General features: G+C 31.5%; 1 protein-coding gene across 4 annotated transcripts; it reads right to left on the minus strand.

Annotated features, from left to right (window-relative positions):
• Window positions 1-444: 444 nt before the first annotated feature.
• Window positions 445-11,029, minus strand: LOC118033394 (probable acyl-activating enzyme 17, peroxisomal). 4 transcript variants are annotated; one of them, XM_035038360.2, is made up of 14 exons: window positions 10,600-11,026; window positions 9,992-10,121; window positions 9,611-9,879; window positions 8,799-9,003; window positions 7,620-7,660; window positions 7,397-7,522; window positions 6,525-6,598; window positions 5,275-5,495; window positions 3,749-3,843; window positions 3,356-3,572; window positions 1,851-1,976; window positions 1,673-1,771; window positions 840-1,052; window positions 445-745 (listed from the first exon to the last, which is right to left on the minus strand). In XM_035038360.2, the coding sequence occupies exons 1-14, from the start codon at window positions 10,860-10,862 to the stop codon at window positions 635-637; spliced, it is 2,190 nt and encodes a 729-aa protein (XP_034894251.1). In that variant the 5' UTR covers window positions 10,863-11,026; the 3' UTR covers window positions 445-634. The 4 variants fall into 4 exon arrangements, 2 of the variants coding, with proteins under 2 accessions (XP_034894251.1, XP_034894253.1); XR_012168060.1 differs by lacking the exon at window positions 445-745 and having other exon boundaries at window positions 913-1,052; window positions 1,673-1,796; window positions 10,600-11,029; XM_035038362.2 differs by lacking the exons at window positions 445-745; window positions 840-1,052 and adding an exon at window positions 1,118-1,323 and having other exon boundaries at window positions 10,600-11,028.
• Window positions 11,030-15,670: the final 4,641 nt, after the last annotated feature.

Below are 15,670 nucleotides of genomic sequence, written 5' to 3' on the forward strand. Positions count from 1 at the left end.
ACCCGAAATCTGTGTCATGAAAGTCTGATATCTAAATAAAAAAATAATAATATTAACAAACTAAATCAAACAAAAAAAAATATTAAAAAAAAAAAAAAAAATTAAAAAGAAAAAAAAAACAGTTAATATATGTTATAATATAATATAATAATTATAATAATATAATATATTAATAATAGAATAAGTAAAAAGTGTGGGGAAGCTACATTGGGAACCTTTTTAGAGTATTACTTAATGGTAGCTCTTTTGGAAATTCATCTCAATCAAACCCATTGAAGGCCCAATCAGAAAGAGAAGATGGTAAGGGAAACAATGATATTGGATTTCATCTCAATCAAACCCATTGAAGGCCCGATCAGAAAGAAAAGAATTTCATCTCAATCAAACCCATTGAAGGCCCAATCAGAGATAGAAGATGATAAGAGAAACAATGGAGACAAGATATTAGACTCATAATTCAGCATTTATCTCTAGCCAAATATGTTTTACGAGTTTTATCATGGTTTGATTGTGCACATCATTTTTAACTCCCACAACAAAGCAATTGTCGATTCAATATAGAACAATCTATGGATAGAGCATTGCCACTTCTTTGATAACTTTTCACCTCATTTTCCTTCTTAACAGGAATCTCTTACAGTTTAGAGTTTTGGTCCTGCTGAGAAAGTTGCTGCCGCAAAACCCTTCTCATGACCTTGTTTGTGGCAGTCCTTGGAAGAGAAGAACAGGGCACAACATGAGAAACCTGCACATTTCAGAATAATGAATGTAAGTCAATTCCATGTGCTTGATTTTGAAAGTTCATAGAGATGTGCCGGGCAGAAATTATTGTTAATTACCCTGAACAGAGGATTTAGTTTCTTTTGCACTGCTGAATTGAAAGAAATCCTCAACTTATCCAAGTCAACAGTAGAATCATCTGAATCCTTGAATACAACAGCAATTACCAATTGCTCAGGCCCGCCTTGAGGTGGAGGCACCCCAATGGCAGCTGTCTCCAGGACATTGCTATCAACAGCATTACAGATGCGTTCAATCTCAACAGAGCTAACCTGCAGAAACAGAATCATTTTTATTGAAGAAAAAAATCCAAAAACAAAACAAAAGAATGTAAGGACCATGTCTTGAAAACATATCAGCTTCAATTGTAGTTTCATACATAACCCATTTTTCAGCATTATTAGGTTCATCCTAACAACAATTTTAAACCCTGTCGCACTGAAATGAATTTGCTCATTAAGCAATTCAAATATGATTGTCTTGATTGGAAATATGTTTGCTATGCTCAAACTTGCAATGCTGTTGCTCGAGGCTTGTATCTGACTGGGGAGATAAAACTCAGTCAGTATACTTTTAATACACCATAACAGAACCACTAGACATGAAAAACAGATGAAAGAATTGAAGTTCAACTATTTAAGGAATGATTTTTAAAAAGAGCAATTTGGTTGCAACAGATGGCTTATGAATCAAAGGAAAGTTTGGGGACAGGTTAATATGATGCTTAGGAGATGAGAGATTAGCTTGTCTGGCTTTACTGGGCTTTATTGTAAGGGAAGGTAACAATGTTCTCATCTTCTTATAATGGGGTGAGAGATTAGCTTGTTTATGTGTCTGCAAAACACACAATTGCTTTACAAAGATTTTATTAATCAAAAGATTAAAAGCACACCTTGATACCCCCAAGATTCATTGTATCATCCGCGCGGCCATGTGCATGATAATAACCTCTAGAAGTACGCTCAAAAACATCCCCATGCCTTCGAAGAATCTGCATGAATGAAATCAAAAGTCCACTGCTCAAGTGGCTGCAACACCAAATTAGTCGAGTGATACAAAGGAGCACTTACTTTTCCATTCCAAAGGGGCATTCCTTTAAAGTACACATTGTAATGGTCAGCATTCAGCAGTGTGCTTGAAGCTCCAAACATGAGAGGACCAAGTGCCAGCTCACCCATCCCTGGTACATTTTGTGGCTGTGCTTGAAGAAACAGGAACAATGAGTTGTCAAATTGTTCATTGGAATATTGGAAAATTCCAATAAGTAGTAAATTTACAAGTTCAGTAGAACCTTTCTATCAAAACAGAGATGAAGCCAAATAACAAGCTTGTCAGAGATTTTAAAAAAGAAAAATAATAAGAAAGAAAAAGAGATTTTCCTTAAAGTCTTTCCAAACTTTCTTAAGCATGACAAGACACAAATTTAGAAGTGCCCTGGTTAGGAAGGATTCCAAACTACTAGAATCAGCTAGAGCATTCCAAAAACTTGGAGATCCGACTACAAGAAAACAAGTAGTTTGATACAACATTAATCTCTGATTTTTCATCTCTATTTTGTTTCTGTAATTTGACATAGGATACCGGGGACATATTGATTTGAATCGCCGCCTTTTCTTTGTCTTGACTCTTGCTTTTTTTTTTATCCGGGAACGCTCTAAATAAACAAATATGGAAGCTATAATTATAAACCACGATTGAATCTATGGAAGCATTAGTTTATACATTCCTCTTAGTATCGACTCTAGGCATAATTTTTTTCGCTATCTTTATTAGATACCATGGATTCAGATATCTAATAAGTTATACCTACTATTGGATTTGAACCAATGACTCCCACCGTGAGAAAGCAATACTCTAACCACTGAGTTAAGTAGGTAATTTAGAATCAAAAAGAGAAAGAAATGGAACTCGTCACATCAATGGATTATAAATGTAATATTATTTATAAGCAATACTGATCAAAGAGATAAAAGTTGGATCATGTAATATTCAACTTGAGAAGAAAAATTATTGACATGATAAAATATATATCACAAGCAAAAGGGCTTCAAATGATTGAAGAGCCGGGAGCAATTTACTTACGATATTTAGTTGACATTCATAAAAAATATCTAATGAATTATGAGTTCAATACACCCTATTTAGCAGAAAGACGGATATTCCTTGCTCATTATCAAACAATCACTTATTCACAAACCTCGTGTGGGGCGAATAGTTTTCATTTCCCATCTCATGGAAAACTCTTTTCACTTCGCTTAGCCTTATCCCCCTCGAGGGGTATTTTAGTGATAGGTTCTATAGGAACTGGACAAGAACTCCCAAGCACACGAATTCTCTATAAATTCTGTAATTTCATACTAACTGCATATATTTAGTAGGAAAACAATCATTGCTCTTCATTAGGGTACAACTAGATAATGTTCCGAACAGAAACGCATAACCACTCATTGGATAGTATTTTTATGTGCACAGATTTCAATATTTGAGTACTAAACCAAACTTCATATACTGCTCTTGTTATAATTGATAAGGACTAATATTTTCTGAAATTAATGTAAGGTGCAATAATGCTCACTATAGGATGACCATCGTCGCCAAGAACAAACAAACTGCATCCCATTGCTGGCGTGCTAAAAGCAGCCAGTGATTGAGGCTGCAACAAGGACCCAGAAACAAATCCGCCACCAATCTCTGTGCCACCGCAATATTCAATAATAGGTTTGTACTGAGCTCGTCCCATCAACCATAGGTATTCATCTACACTTGATGCTTCACCAGTGGAGGCAAAGCAACTACCATATTTGACAAGACCATAATGAATATATCTTGAATCAGTAACGGGGGAAAAAACCCACAATACACAATCTTCAATCGATCAGAAAAACATAAATAAACCCTTGCATATCTACCGCACTTTACAAAGTGGGAACAAACAGAACTAAAGTAAAAGTCTAGAACTTACACTTACCGAATGGCAGACCAATCATAGCCCAATGTGGAGTTTGCACTTTTCCATATCCGGACTATACTTGGGATCACACCAAGCATCGTTACTCTAGCATCCTGGACAAATTGTAGGAGAAACTTGTATGAACTTCAAAAATCTTAAATTCTTAAAGCATATCTTAAGCAATATTACTTTTCAAATCCTATGTCTTTCAAAATATTCTCAAGAAAATTCTGTCAGAAAATTAAATTCTCTTTAAAAAGAAATCATGTCTTTGTCAAACCATTTAACAATTGACTAATGCAATCAACACATTAAAGTAGCAAACATGCATAATTGCTTTTCACACTAATGTCTTCCCATCCAAGCTTTCCACCGTTGCATTATGTATTGTTTCTGAGCTTAACAAAAGAGAGAAGTTCAGTGGAGCACCATTCTGTTTTCTGTGTCAACTAAATTTAAATTCACATTTACTTCCTAAATTTAATAACAGGCTCCAGAAGAAGAAACCAGAGGGTGTAAGAGTAACTTGAATTACATCAACAATATCTTATGGTAGAACGTAATCAAGGTAGAAATTTAATGTGATTACATTAGAATTTTGATTACACTGTTTGGTTACTCTTTTAACATCTCATGGAATGTAAGGATGATTGGAATTGTAATGCGCATCAAATTATAAGTCGTAAAGGTGATTACATGCAGGTAGTGTAATGACAGTTGCAATTTTAAAAAAAAAAAAAATTAAAACAATTATTAAACCATGATTAAGAACAATTAAAGAGTATAATTACATTTCTCAAACAATTTCTTGAAAAGGAAAAGGAAAAGGAAAAAAAAATTTCATCATGCCACCCCTCTTTAGAGTGTAATCACATTAAAAAATGTAATCATTGTTCAAAATATTTAAAGGCAGTAAGTTCAAGAAAAGATCAACTTTAATTTCTTTTTCTAATTGATTATATCAATGAATACTTTGCATCACAATAACATTGAATTTGAGTATCCAGAGAAAGGAGTGGAACAATTATGTTCTTCATTACATTATAGCAAACATGATGTAGGTGAAATTTTTAATAAACTGTTTTAGAGTGAGGCTTGGTTGTTGTTATTGTCTCTCTTTCTCTCTCTTCAAATAATGGGAAATGGAAGTTCAGTTAATATATGAACAAAAGTGAATTCACAAGAAAAATATGTGAAGTTCAACCACGGTCAGAAAGTCTACAATAGACACAGGGTGACAATTGCTTACAATTGATAGAGAGAGACTCACTAGAAATTTTTGGTAAGATTCCAGAATTATCTATGGCTTAAAGTTATTAAAGGAATTAAATTGAACAGCAATTGCAGAGATGACAGAATTCAATTTTCAAAAAAAAATATATATATAGACTGCAAATAGTCTAGAAGTTACGATGATCTGGACATGTGAAAGCATAAAATAACACTAGATTTTGGAACGGGAAGTTAAACTAAGAAGTCAGATGGCAACAGAGAAAACTGGAACTGAGAAATAGTAAATAGACAAATGGGAATGGAATTCATACCTGTACAAATTTGGCAAAGCCAGAAACAAGAGGGGATCCATTATATAAAGCAATGGACGCTCCATTTAATAATGAAGCATATACTAGCCAAGGACCCATCATCCACCCAAGGTTAGTTGGCCAAGCAACAATATCACCCTTGCGGATATCCATGTGGCACCATGCATCAGCAGCAGCTTTGAAAGGAGTCACATGGGTCCATGGAATTGCTTTTGGCTCCCCTACATGAGCAAATGGTCCCATTCACACTTGTCACTAAGAATTTGAAACCTTTTCTCAGTTTTAATATCAGTTTTGAAACCTCTAGAATAGAATTAACAGTTTATCTGAATTGTGCATGGTTAGGTTTAGTTCTGATGTATCTCCTATTGATTTACGGAATCAAAGGTTATTGGTAAACTGTAACAATTAAATCCTATCCAGAACTTCAAAAACTTTGATGGAAACAAGTTACCAAAGATCTTGTCAAGTCAAAGAATGGCATCAGCTTATGATTTGGTTTCTGCTGTTAGATTACAATGAATTTGTGTTATTTTCATTACTTGGAATCATGAACTACAAGTTTAAGTTCTTCAGACGGCTATGGTGAGTGCTAACAACTGTGCCAAATTGGAGTCATTATGTAGAACATGCTAAAGCCACAGAAGAACATAATATCACAAAGCTATTGTAGGTCAATCTCCCCTTCATGATAGATGTTAGAAGGATGCCATTTGACCCAAATGATCCATGAAGTTGGTATGCAAATACTTGCATAGAAATCAGAACCCGAACATTTACATTTTCTTCTGGCATGAAAAACCAGAACTCCATTAAAATATTGAACCTCCTTCAAGTGATAATGAAGAAATTGTGTACACAAAATAGGCTTCTTGAAATTAACTAAGAAAACTAAACTAAAAATTTAAAAAAAAAAAAAAAAAAAAAAAAAACAGCTTCAAGTAACCACCTGTCCTTCCTCATTTCCAGGGAAGTCATGGTTGAAGTCTGCCATAACTTCAAATTTACAACATTAATCTTACTTGATTACTCCAAAAATATCAAATACCTTGTCTTTTGCAATTAGATGACATATTACGACTTTTAGTGATTTAAAAACAGTTTTTAAAAAGATTTGCAATTTACTTCATTATTATTTAACTAAAGACACGGGAAAAAAAATCAACTTGCTCAAAGAAATACCATTTTGAATGTAAACAATAAAATAAAGATCCAGAAAGCTAAATGAGCCTAGAATACCTGAAAGTTACCTGTAGTTCCAGATGAGAAAAGGATATTTGTAAATGCTTCAACTGGTTGTTCAACGGCTGCAAATTCATCTCCTCTGCAGTTTTGATGTTACAAATGAGCATGTATAGCATCAATACTATAACTTCATCAATCACAAGATCAAACTAAAGAAATTACTTATCAGAAAGCTCTCTGATAAATTCCTATTTCATAGTTTACTAAAGAATTGACAAATGTGAAACAGAAAGCAGTAGATATGGTAATGTAAAAATTAAGTTGTTCCAACAAGAAAAGAGAGAAAAACAAGATAATTTTTTTCTTCATTTGTTCCCAACTGCATATGATTTAATGTCTCACAACGACATTCTTAAAGTTATAATCAAACAAACAGCCTACAGTTTGCATAGCTAATCCAATTTCCAAAAAGCTCCTTCAACACCCAGGAGAAGTGAAACTATTCGAAGCGAGTAGCAATTGGCAAGCATATATAACCAAACAAAATAAAGCCAAGTTAAAAATAATGATCTTGACATACAATGAATTACTTCTCCATCACACTAGGATTAATTTTATATCAAACAAGAGGAGAACTATCACCATGGGATTCAGCAAAGCATGAAAACTCAAGAAAATATTTCACGGAACTTTTTATTCTTGGTTGGATAGAAATGCATCCATGCATTCATTGCCTCTGTCACAAAGTCCCGAAATATCACATTTTGGTTGCTTATGTGGAACAAATATCATGCCATATCCAAATTATGAGCAAGAGCAACCATAACATGGTACATCATGCATTTAATCAATGTGAAGCTTAAAACAAGCTACAGTTAATTTTTATTTAAAGTTGAAAATATAGAAAAAGAGAAAGAAAAAACATAAAAAAGCATACCTTAAATCTGTTGCTTTTTCAAGGAAATCATGCCAGGAAATGTCACCATCACGCAAGTTCATGCTGAAGCTACAGCCTTTGGTAGGAATGACAATTGCCATAGGTGCTTGAGCATTCACAACTCGACTGTAGAATTGAAGATATATGGCAAGTCAAACATTCACACAGAAATGCATGAACCTGAATTTTTTACTACATGAATAAAGAGTAAAGAGAATTTTACCTGTACAATGGAATACTTTTATCACCTCGAATTATAAGATCCTGAGGAAATGGGTTTTGTAGAATGAGAGGAAGGTCAAGGACCATATGTTTACATGAGGAATGGATACCAATCATAACATTATCAGTAGAAAATAAAAATGAATAAGTCAGAGCAGATCACCTTAGAGATGTTTATTAAGCTAAGAGTTCTGATACTTACACCAATATTGAGATGAAGCCTTTCATTTTCAGATTCCAAATCTCCAAAGCACAAACTTACCATAAACTTCCTTAGTACTATAACACAGTATCAAGTGAAGATAAAAGAGGGTGAGCTCAAACACTTTTTGATTGATTGAACAATAAATAACCCAGGGAAGAGATGTTCGCACTGAACAAAATCCCGCTGAAAGATCATCACAAACATGAACCCTCAGCCATGATACAAACATGTATGATCAGTACTGACTTAGGAATAGCCCTTATTGAGTTCATTTATATTCAAAAACCAATAAGGATAGCATAATATTGCATGACTAGAGATTAATAGATCCTCACAAGCTTAACACCTCAGTGACCAACTTCATATGAATTTTTATTTAATAATAGATATGTGAAACCTGAAAGTAATTCCATAGAGTGAGGAGCCTTTGTTTGTTAAAGATCTTCATGGTATCCTATGTAATTGATTTATTGTCCCTTTTGACATCTAATACAATGGCTAATCAGAGTCATTTGGGTAAGCTTCCACACAGGTTGTCCTGACATTTGCTGCAAACCAGAGTGCATTAAGTATATCTTAAGGAACTTCATCAAATATATCCTATAAGGCTACACTTCTTACAAAGAGGTGGAAAAGGAATAATCTAAACCAAAGCAGCTTTCAATGGTAAATTTAAATTACCATTGGAAGATATCATGCTTACAAAAAAACAATTGGGGAAATTTTTATTTTTTTTGTTAAATGAGATAAAGTGAACAACAGTGCTTAAAGATACCCTAGGAGCAAAATCTATCACCGACTCAAGTAATCATACAAAGATGAAGCAGGGTTTGCAGAGAATTCATTTAAGTGAAGTGTATCAGACAAGGAAACATAGACTTAAAAATCCACTAGGTTACTCCACAGCTAGAGCACAAATATATCAACGAAGAATGTGAATGTTTTTTATTCCTATGGAAGGAAATAAGTTATTACCTGAGTAAATATGGCTTTCGCTTCTGAAATTTTAAGCCTTGTTGATATTTCAAGTGGAGCAAAGCTATCAGCAATGGATACAACTACATGTCCTGCCAGAACAATAGCAAGGTAGATAATCACAGACTCCACATTCATTGGCATATCAATTGCAATTGCAGATCCTCTGTCCAAACCCAGAGCATTGATTGCGTATGCAACTAACCTGCAAGTTGTAGTGCAAGGAGAAATTTGCGTCAGACATGGAGAAAGTTGGAGGGAAAACTATATGAGAAGAATAACCAAAATCAATGAATTTAGAAGAAGTCGAGATAAGCCTCTTGTGATTATCTCTTAACTTCATGATATCTTAGCACATCAGAAAGAGCTGAGCTGCAGTAAATTATTTCCAATAAAATATTACACTGATTGTATATGATGAAAGATTATGATATTCCTAATACAACTCGCCTCTACCGAGTCTTAAACCCAACTAAACATAATGCACCACGAGAATCTTTTTTGTCATTTTAACTATATCTAGAGCAATAAATACAAAACTTTATATAAAGAGGTATAATTATAGGACAAGCAAAAAACAATGGTATGAGGTTGAAACCATATTAGAAGATTGACAAAGTTATTCCAAAACCTACTTCAAAGCATGTCATTGCAAGGTGTGATAGAATTACAGTATTGCGACTTTTTGTTTAAAGAGGGGCCATTTCCATTTTCCACCATGGAGTTAATGCATCCAAATTATGGCAATGAATTTTAGCCAACAGATAAAACAACTTGTAATAAACAAAACTTGTATGTGAAAACCAGCATACCAAACCTCTGAACGCAATTCCTCGAGTGTCAAACTGCTTACAGGCATATCATCATTTCCTTCATCACGCCATCTTATAACAACATCATCCAAAGTTCTCTTACAATTCAAAGTCAAACAAGTTTTTGCAGGATTTACATATGCTCCAGGAAGCCATTGACCACCTGGGTTTGCCAAGGAACTTTCTCTAGATGTATTCTCGCTTAAAATACATTGGGGAGGAACTGAAAATGATACACTAATTTCATCGAGTATAGTTTTCCAATACACCTGACCAGCAAAGACATAGGAAACCACGCCAAAAATTGACTCACGTTTCAATTTTGACAAAATAAAAGGGGGGGCATAATGATGCACCAACAAATTCATGCACAAATTCTACCTCAGGATTGGATACTGAAAATTCTTGAAAGTGCGAGAAACTTGATATGGGATCCTTATATGTAGAACCCAAAAACTCTTTTCCACGCCTCTCTAACAACTGTCCCACATTCGTCAGCATTGCAGCCTCCCTGTCCATGTAACAACATTCAAACAAACGGGCATGCATAACAAGATAAAAATGGGATAAAAGGGCTGAGTGTCTGTATTCAAGACAAGCGCAAGTGATATTTCAGTTGTTCTCTCTCTCCTTGCACAATTTCAAGAACTACCTCTTAGTATTATAATTTAAGGTTAGCTTTGGTATGACTTCTGCAAAATGATTTTTACTTTTGATTCAAATAATAGTTATAAAAATGTTTGGTTAGATAAAAACTTTTGAATTGCAATGAAAATCTTGATTTAATCAAAAGTTGAATGTCTTTAACTTTTAACTGACGCATTATAACTTATACCGCATTTCTTCTTTAAAGAGAGTTGTTTTTAAGTCATTTTTATCAAATACATTTCTAAACTAAATTCATGTTTTGCCCTGACATGTTTTATACTAAAATAAAAAAATCATGCCAGACAGATCTCAAACTTGACATCATGTATGAAAGGCCTTACGGGTCGGGTGACCAAGCGGGCGGGTCGGGGCCAAAGTCCTTGAAGCAGCCATAATACATCATCTGATGGAAGGAGAAAGGAAGAAGAGGATGAAGTAGGCGTTTGGAGAGAAGAGTCCATGTTTGAGGAGAGGAAGGACCATGAGTGTTGATGATTTCAGAGATATCTTCGTAAAGTTTGAGTGCGATTGATGAGGAAATCCCAAGAGCCTCGATGTCTGATACAGAGATGGAGTCTAAAGCTTTGTAGTGTAGAGAAGCCATCTAATTACAGAGATTAATAATCTGGAAAGAAAGAGGTTTGATTATCTGATTATTTAGAGAGACAGATTCGATCAGATTTTTCTTGGTTGGGGGGGAGATAGCAGCAGCTATCTGTTGTTGCTTAGGTGTGCGGGAGACATCAATCCTTCCTAATTTTATTTTTTATTAGTTTATTTTTTTTAAACTAGCTCGTAATTTCATAGTTATAAGAGCATCGGAGCGGTAAATAAAGACTTAAATTTAAAAATATGTTCTTTTAATTTTTATTTTTTTATTTTAGAATTTCAACACAACCAAAAAAAAACTATAATGACTATTTAATTTATGAAAAGCTATATCTACATATTTTTAAAAAAATAACTAAAATAAAGTTATTGTTGACAACGATTCTTTTTATAGTTAGTTAACAGTTTTTTATTTCTTTAAAAGCAAGGAAAGAAATTTTTTTAAAAAAAAATCTTGTATTGTGCCTCAATCTTTTTTCAAATTTAAAAAAACAATAACAATTATTTCTGGTTAATTAATAACATCAGTTGTATTAATTAGTTGAAATTAAAAGATATGTTTATTTAAAAGCTTTTTATATTTTCTCTTTAATATCTCTTGATTTTGTAGATCTTTTGTTGTTAACTTGATATTTGTGATGATTTTTATTTCTTTGTTATTTTATGTTTTTGATATGGGTTAAGAAAAACAATTTTTTATTTATGTTGTTGTCTTTAATAAAATTAAGAGGAAGAAATAATGGTAGCTGATATTGATAAAAATATAGAGTGACATATTTAAAATTTATTTTTGATTGTCTGTTTTTATTTGAGATTAATTATATTTTATCTTGTTGAAAATACAATTAAACCAGTATATCAATCCTCTTTTAGTTCCAAAAAATAGTCAAATTGTAATGTTAGAACAAGTAAGATGCAATGCTTATTATTAATTCACATGTATGTAAACTACAAAATTGCTAGACATTAAATGCGTGCTTCTTTTACACTCTCCTATAAGGTTTTAACTTGAGGGTTTTTTTTAATGTAGATGGATTCAATTTTTTTAAGCTTTTTCACCAACTTTCTTATGAGTAAGTCAGAAGATATTTTCTTTCAATCAAGTGATTTTAATCAATTAATTGATGATTTAACATTCTCGAATTTAAATGTTCATACAATAAAAAAATCACAAAGAAGTGAAAACTTTTCTCCAGAGAAAGATTGTTTACTTGTCTATGCAGGCTAAATATAAGCAAAGATCCAATTACAAGAGTTGAACAACAAACAAAACAGTTTTGGGCTCGAGTACATGCTTATTTTGTAGAAAATAGAGGAAATTTGAATAATCATTTCCAAATAAACATCTCAAATAGATGACAAGAAATAAATAGAGAAGTCAGTAACTTTAACAACGGAGACAGATAAACTAGAATTACATTTTTAAACTTTTTTCTAGAATAATAAATGCCCGAGTGATTATAGAGTTTTTTTTTAAAAAAAAAAAACCAAAAATCTTCATATGAATAACTAAGTTAAAGAGTTTAATAAACTTAATTAATTTAATAATATAATTATAAAAAATAAATAAAGATGAATTGAAAAAAAATACTTGTTAATATTATAAAAAAAATATTATTTATATTTTCTTAAAAGATCTCAACAATCTTATTTAATAAAGTTAAATAGAAACATGATAACCTTATAAAAAAAATTTGAAAGAAATTCAAAGCTCAATTAGCACCAAAGTAATCGTGCATATAAGAAATTGAATAAAATAATGCAGGTTCTTTTAGGCAATTTAAATTATAAAAAATAAAACTAAAAAAAATTAATTTTAAAAAATATCAAAAAAATTGAGTTAACTTAACTAACTTGCAACCCAGGATATTAGATAAAAAAATAACCAAAAAAAAAAAAGCAATCATAAAGTTCAAGACCTATTAACCTAATATCAACAGATAAAATTGAAAAAAATTTAATTAAAAAAAGTTCAAAGTTAAATCAGATTAATCTTCAAAACTCATGATCTAAGTTATCAGATCAAAATACTCTATAGAAGGCAAATATGAAAAAAATTAGAAAGCAGAATTTCTAATCATCCAAAATTATATAACAAAATAAAAAACAATTAAAATAATGAGTACCAAAGTATATAAAAATATTAATGAAATAAAATGAGAAGAGACATAAATAAAATAAATAAAAAAGGATTAAAAATAAAAAAAAAACAAATAAAAATAAAAAACTGAGATTAAATTAGAAAAAAAAAATAAATGAAATAAAATGTTGAGGGATAAAAAAGATATAAAAAAAAAAAAAAAAAGCCAACCTCAAAAGGCCTTAAAAGAAAAACAAATAGCAATCGAAAAAATAAGAATAAAATTTAATATGAAAATTAAATTAAATGACGATGGATAAAATAAAAATCAAGAAAATTATTTAAAATAGAAATAAAAAAAATAAGGGTCAAATTGAATACACAAATTAAATGAAATAAAATGATGAATGATAAAATTAAAAAATTAATAAAAAAAATGATTAAAAAATAGCACTTAAAATAACAAGGACAAAACTAGATACAAAGATTAAATGAAATAAAAACATTGAGGGATGAAATTAAAAAAAAAAAATTAACCTTGAAAAGCCTTAAAAGATAAATAAATACAATCAAAAGAATAAAAATTAAAATTTATAAAACACATTTAATTTTTGAAAAGGATAATGTGAGATTCTAGATGAGAAAAGAAAAATAAATGGGGGGGGGGAAAAAACCACTAGAGCACAATCGTTGTTCTATCATGCGCACACATTTGATGTCATACTAAAAAGACATTCAATAATCAGGAGGTGACAACTATCACTGTCAGGTTTCAATGCAAACAATCTTTAAGGCTCCGTTTGTTTGCAGGAAATACTCCGGGGAAAAAAAATGAATTCATTGGGAAAATAAATACACTTTCCAGTGTAGGAAAATGCTGGAAAATATTTATTAATGAATTAAATTTTTTTTCAAGTTTATCTAATATATATAAAATGCAATTGTCATAACCCCTAAAATAAATGAAGGATGTTTTTTTCTTTAATTAATAAAATCAAGAGTTGAAGCGTTAATAAACTTTGAAAATAAACCAACTCTTTGCATTTTTAATTCACTGCTACAGTAGCAATTCAATCACTTTAATTCGCTGCTACTGTAGCAGTGAATTTAATTCGCTGCTTATATAAAATTGATACTGTAGTTGTGAATTAAAATTCACTAGGCGTGCGAAACTCAAGTAACGATTTTACGTTGACCGGAAGTTTCCGTTGACTTATAACATTTGTTCCCAAACATGGGAAGTGAAAACAAATTCCAGGAATTCGTTTTCCTTGAAACAAACAGAGCATAAGATAAAATTGAAAATTTCCTTGGATAAAATTCATTTTTTTATTTTTTTTCAATTATTTCACTATCCAATCAAAGCATTGAATGACTGAAAGCCCTTTATCTCTAATTTTAATATTTTTTTTTATTTTTAAAGATATTTAAGTTATTTAACTATGTAGCTATAATATAAAAACATTGAGTTTTTCTTTATCAAGGTAATAATGATAAATGTATTTTATAAAAAAATATCATTTTACCCCAGCTGTAAGTTAACGAGAAGTTTGGGGAAAAATCCGTCAAACAATCGTTCAGCTAATATTGGGTTGTGCTTAAATTTGCACTTGAAGACCTGTAAGCAGAGCGTTTGTGTCATGCCCTTCCATTGATGTGCCTTGTAGAGTGGAAGATGGATGGGTGTGCGTGCGCGCGTGACTCTGTGTGCGTGTGCGTGTGCGTGTGGGTGTTAGAAGGGGGGGCGGGGGGAGGTGACACACATAACATATAGGTGTTCTAGCACCTAATTGAACTTTAAAAAAAAAAAAAAGGATTTTAAGAATAGATAAGAAAACTTTGGTGATTTTCTTAAGAAAAGCAAAGTTTCCTAACCTTTTTTCTTTGTTAATGGTCGGCAAGAAAATGTTTTATTTAACATTTTGAAATTTACTCTAGCTTCTTAAGTATTTTCAGGTATATCTCTCAATTCCCAACATTAACTATTTTCTATAATCCTTCTATCCATTTAATACTTATTTAAAACCCTTCTAATTATCATTTACTTATTTTCTATTTATTTCATTTTCCAAAACCTCCAAATTTCCGGGGGTTTACAGTGTATGTGCAAAATATTATTTTCTTGAGGAAGCCAACCTATTCCGCACAAATAATTTGAGAACAGAGAAATCATTATTACGCAAAATAAAAGAAATCTATTAGGAAAAACTCGCACAAAAGAAATGTAAACGAGAGAAATAATCAAACATTTTTAAATTTATGATTGGATTCTAAAACACAGTTAGATCAGGCAAGTGTATTAAGGGAGTCATTTATTCACTTATATCTCAAGTTTTGTAAAAATGAAGGCATCTTAAGTTATGGGAACCCCTTTTAAAAAAATAAAAGGACACGGTTCAAGACCAAATTATGAATGTATGACATTAATTAATAGGATAAATGTAGCTATAAAAATAAAATAAAGTGATATAAATATTTACGCCAAATAAAGTAATTAATTCCAAGAAGGAAGTATTTTTTCATACAACTATTAATAGAGCACTTTTTTAAAAATATAAAGTAAATGTTTTTGATAAGTCAGACATTTATTCACTTTATTGGTCATATTTCAATTTTTGTAAAATTGAATGCATCTTAAATAATTGCAACTGTTTTTAACAAAAGGGACTGATATAATTTTAGGTCACTTCCATCTTTAAATACAAATTAGTATATTGCTTGCA

The sequence above is a fragment of the Populus alba genome, chromosome 15 (genome assembly GCF_005239225.2).
Source record: "Populus alba chromosome 15, ASM523922v2, whole genome shotgun sequence".
Taxonomy (NCBI): Eukaryota; Viridiplantae; Streptophyta; class Magnoliopsida; order Malpighiales; family Salicaceae; genus Populus; species Populus alba.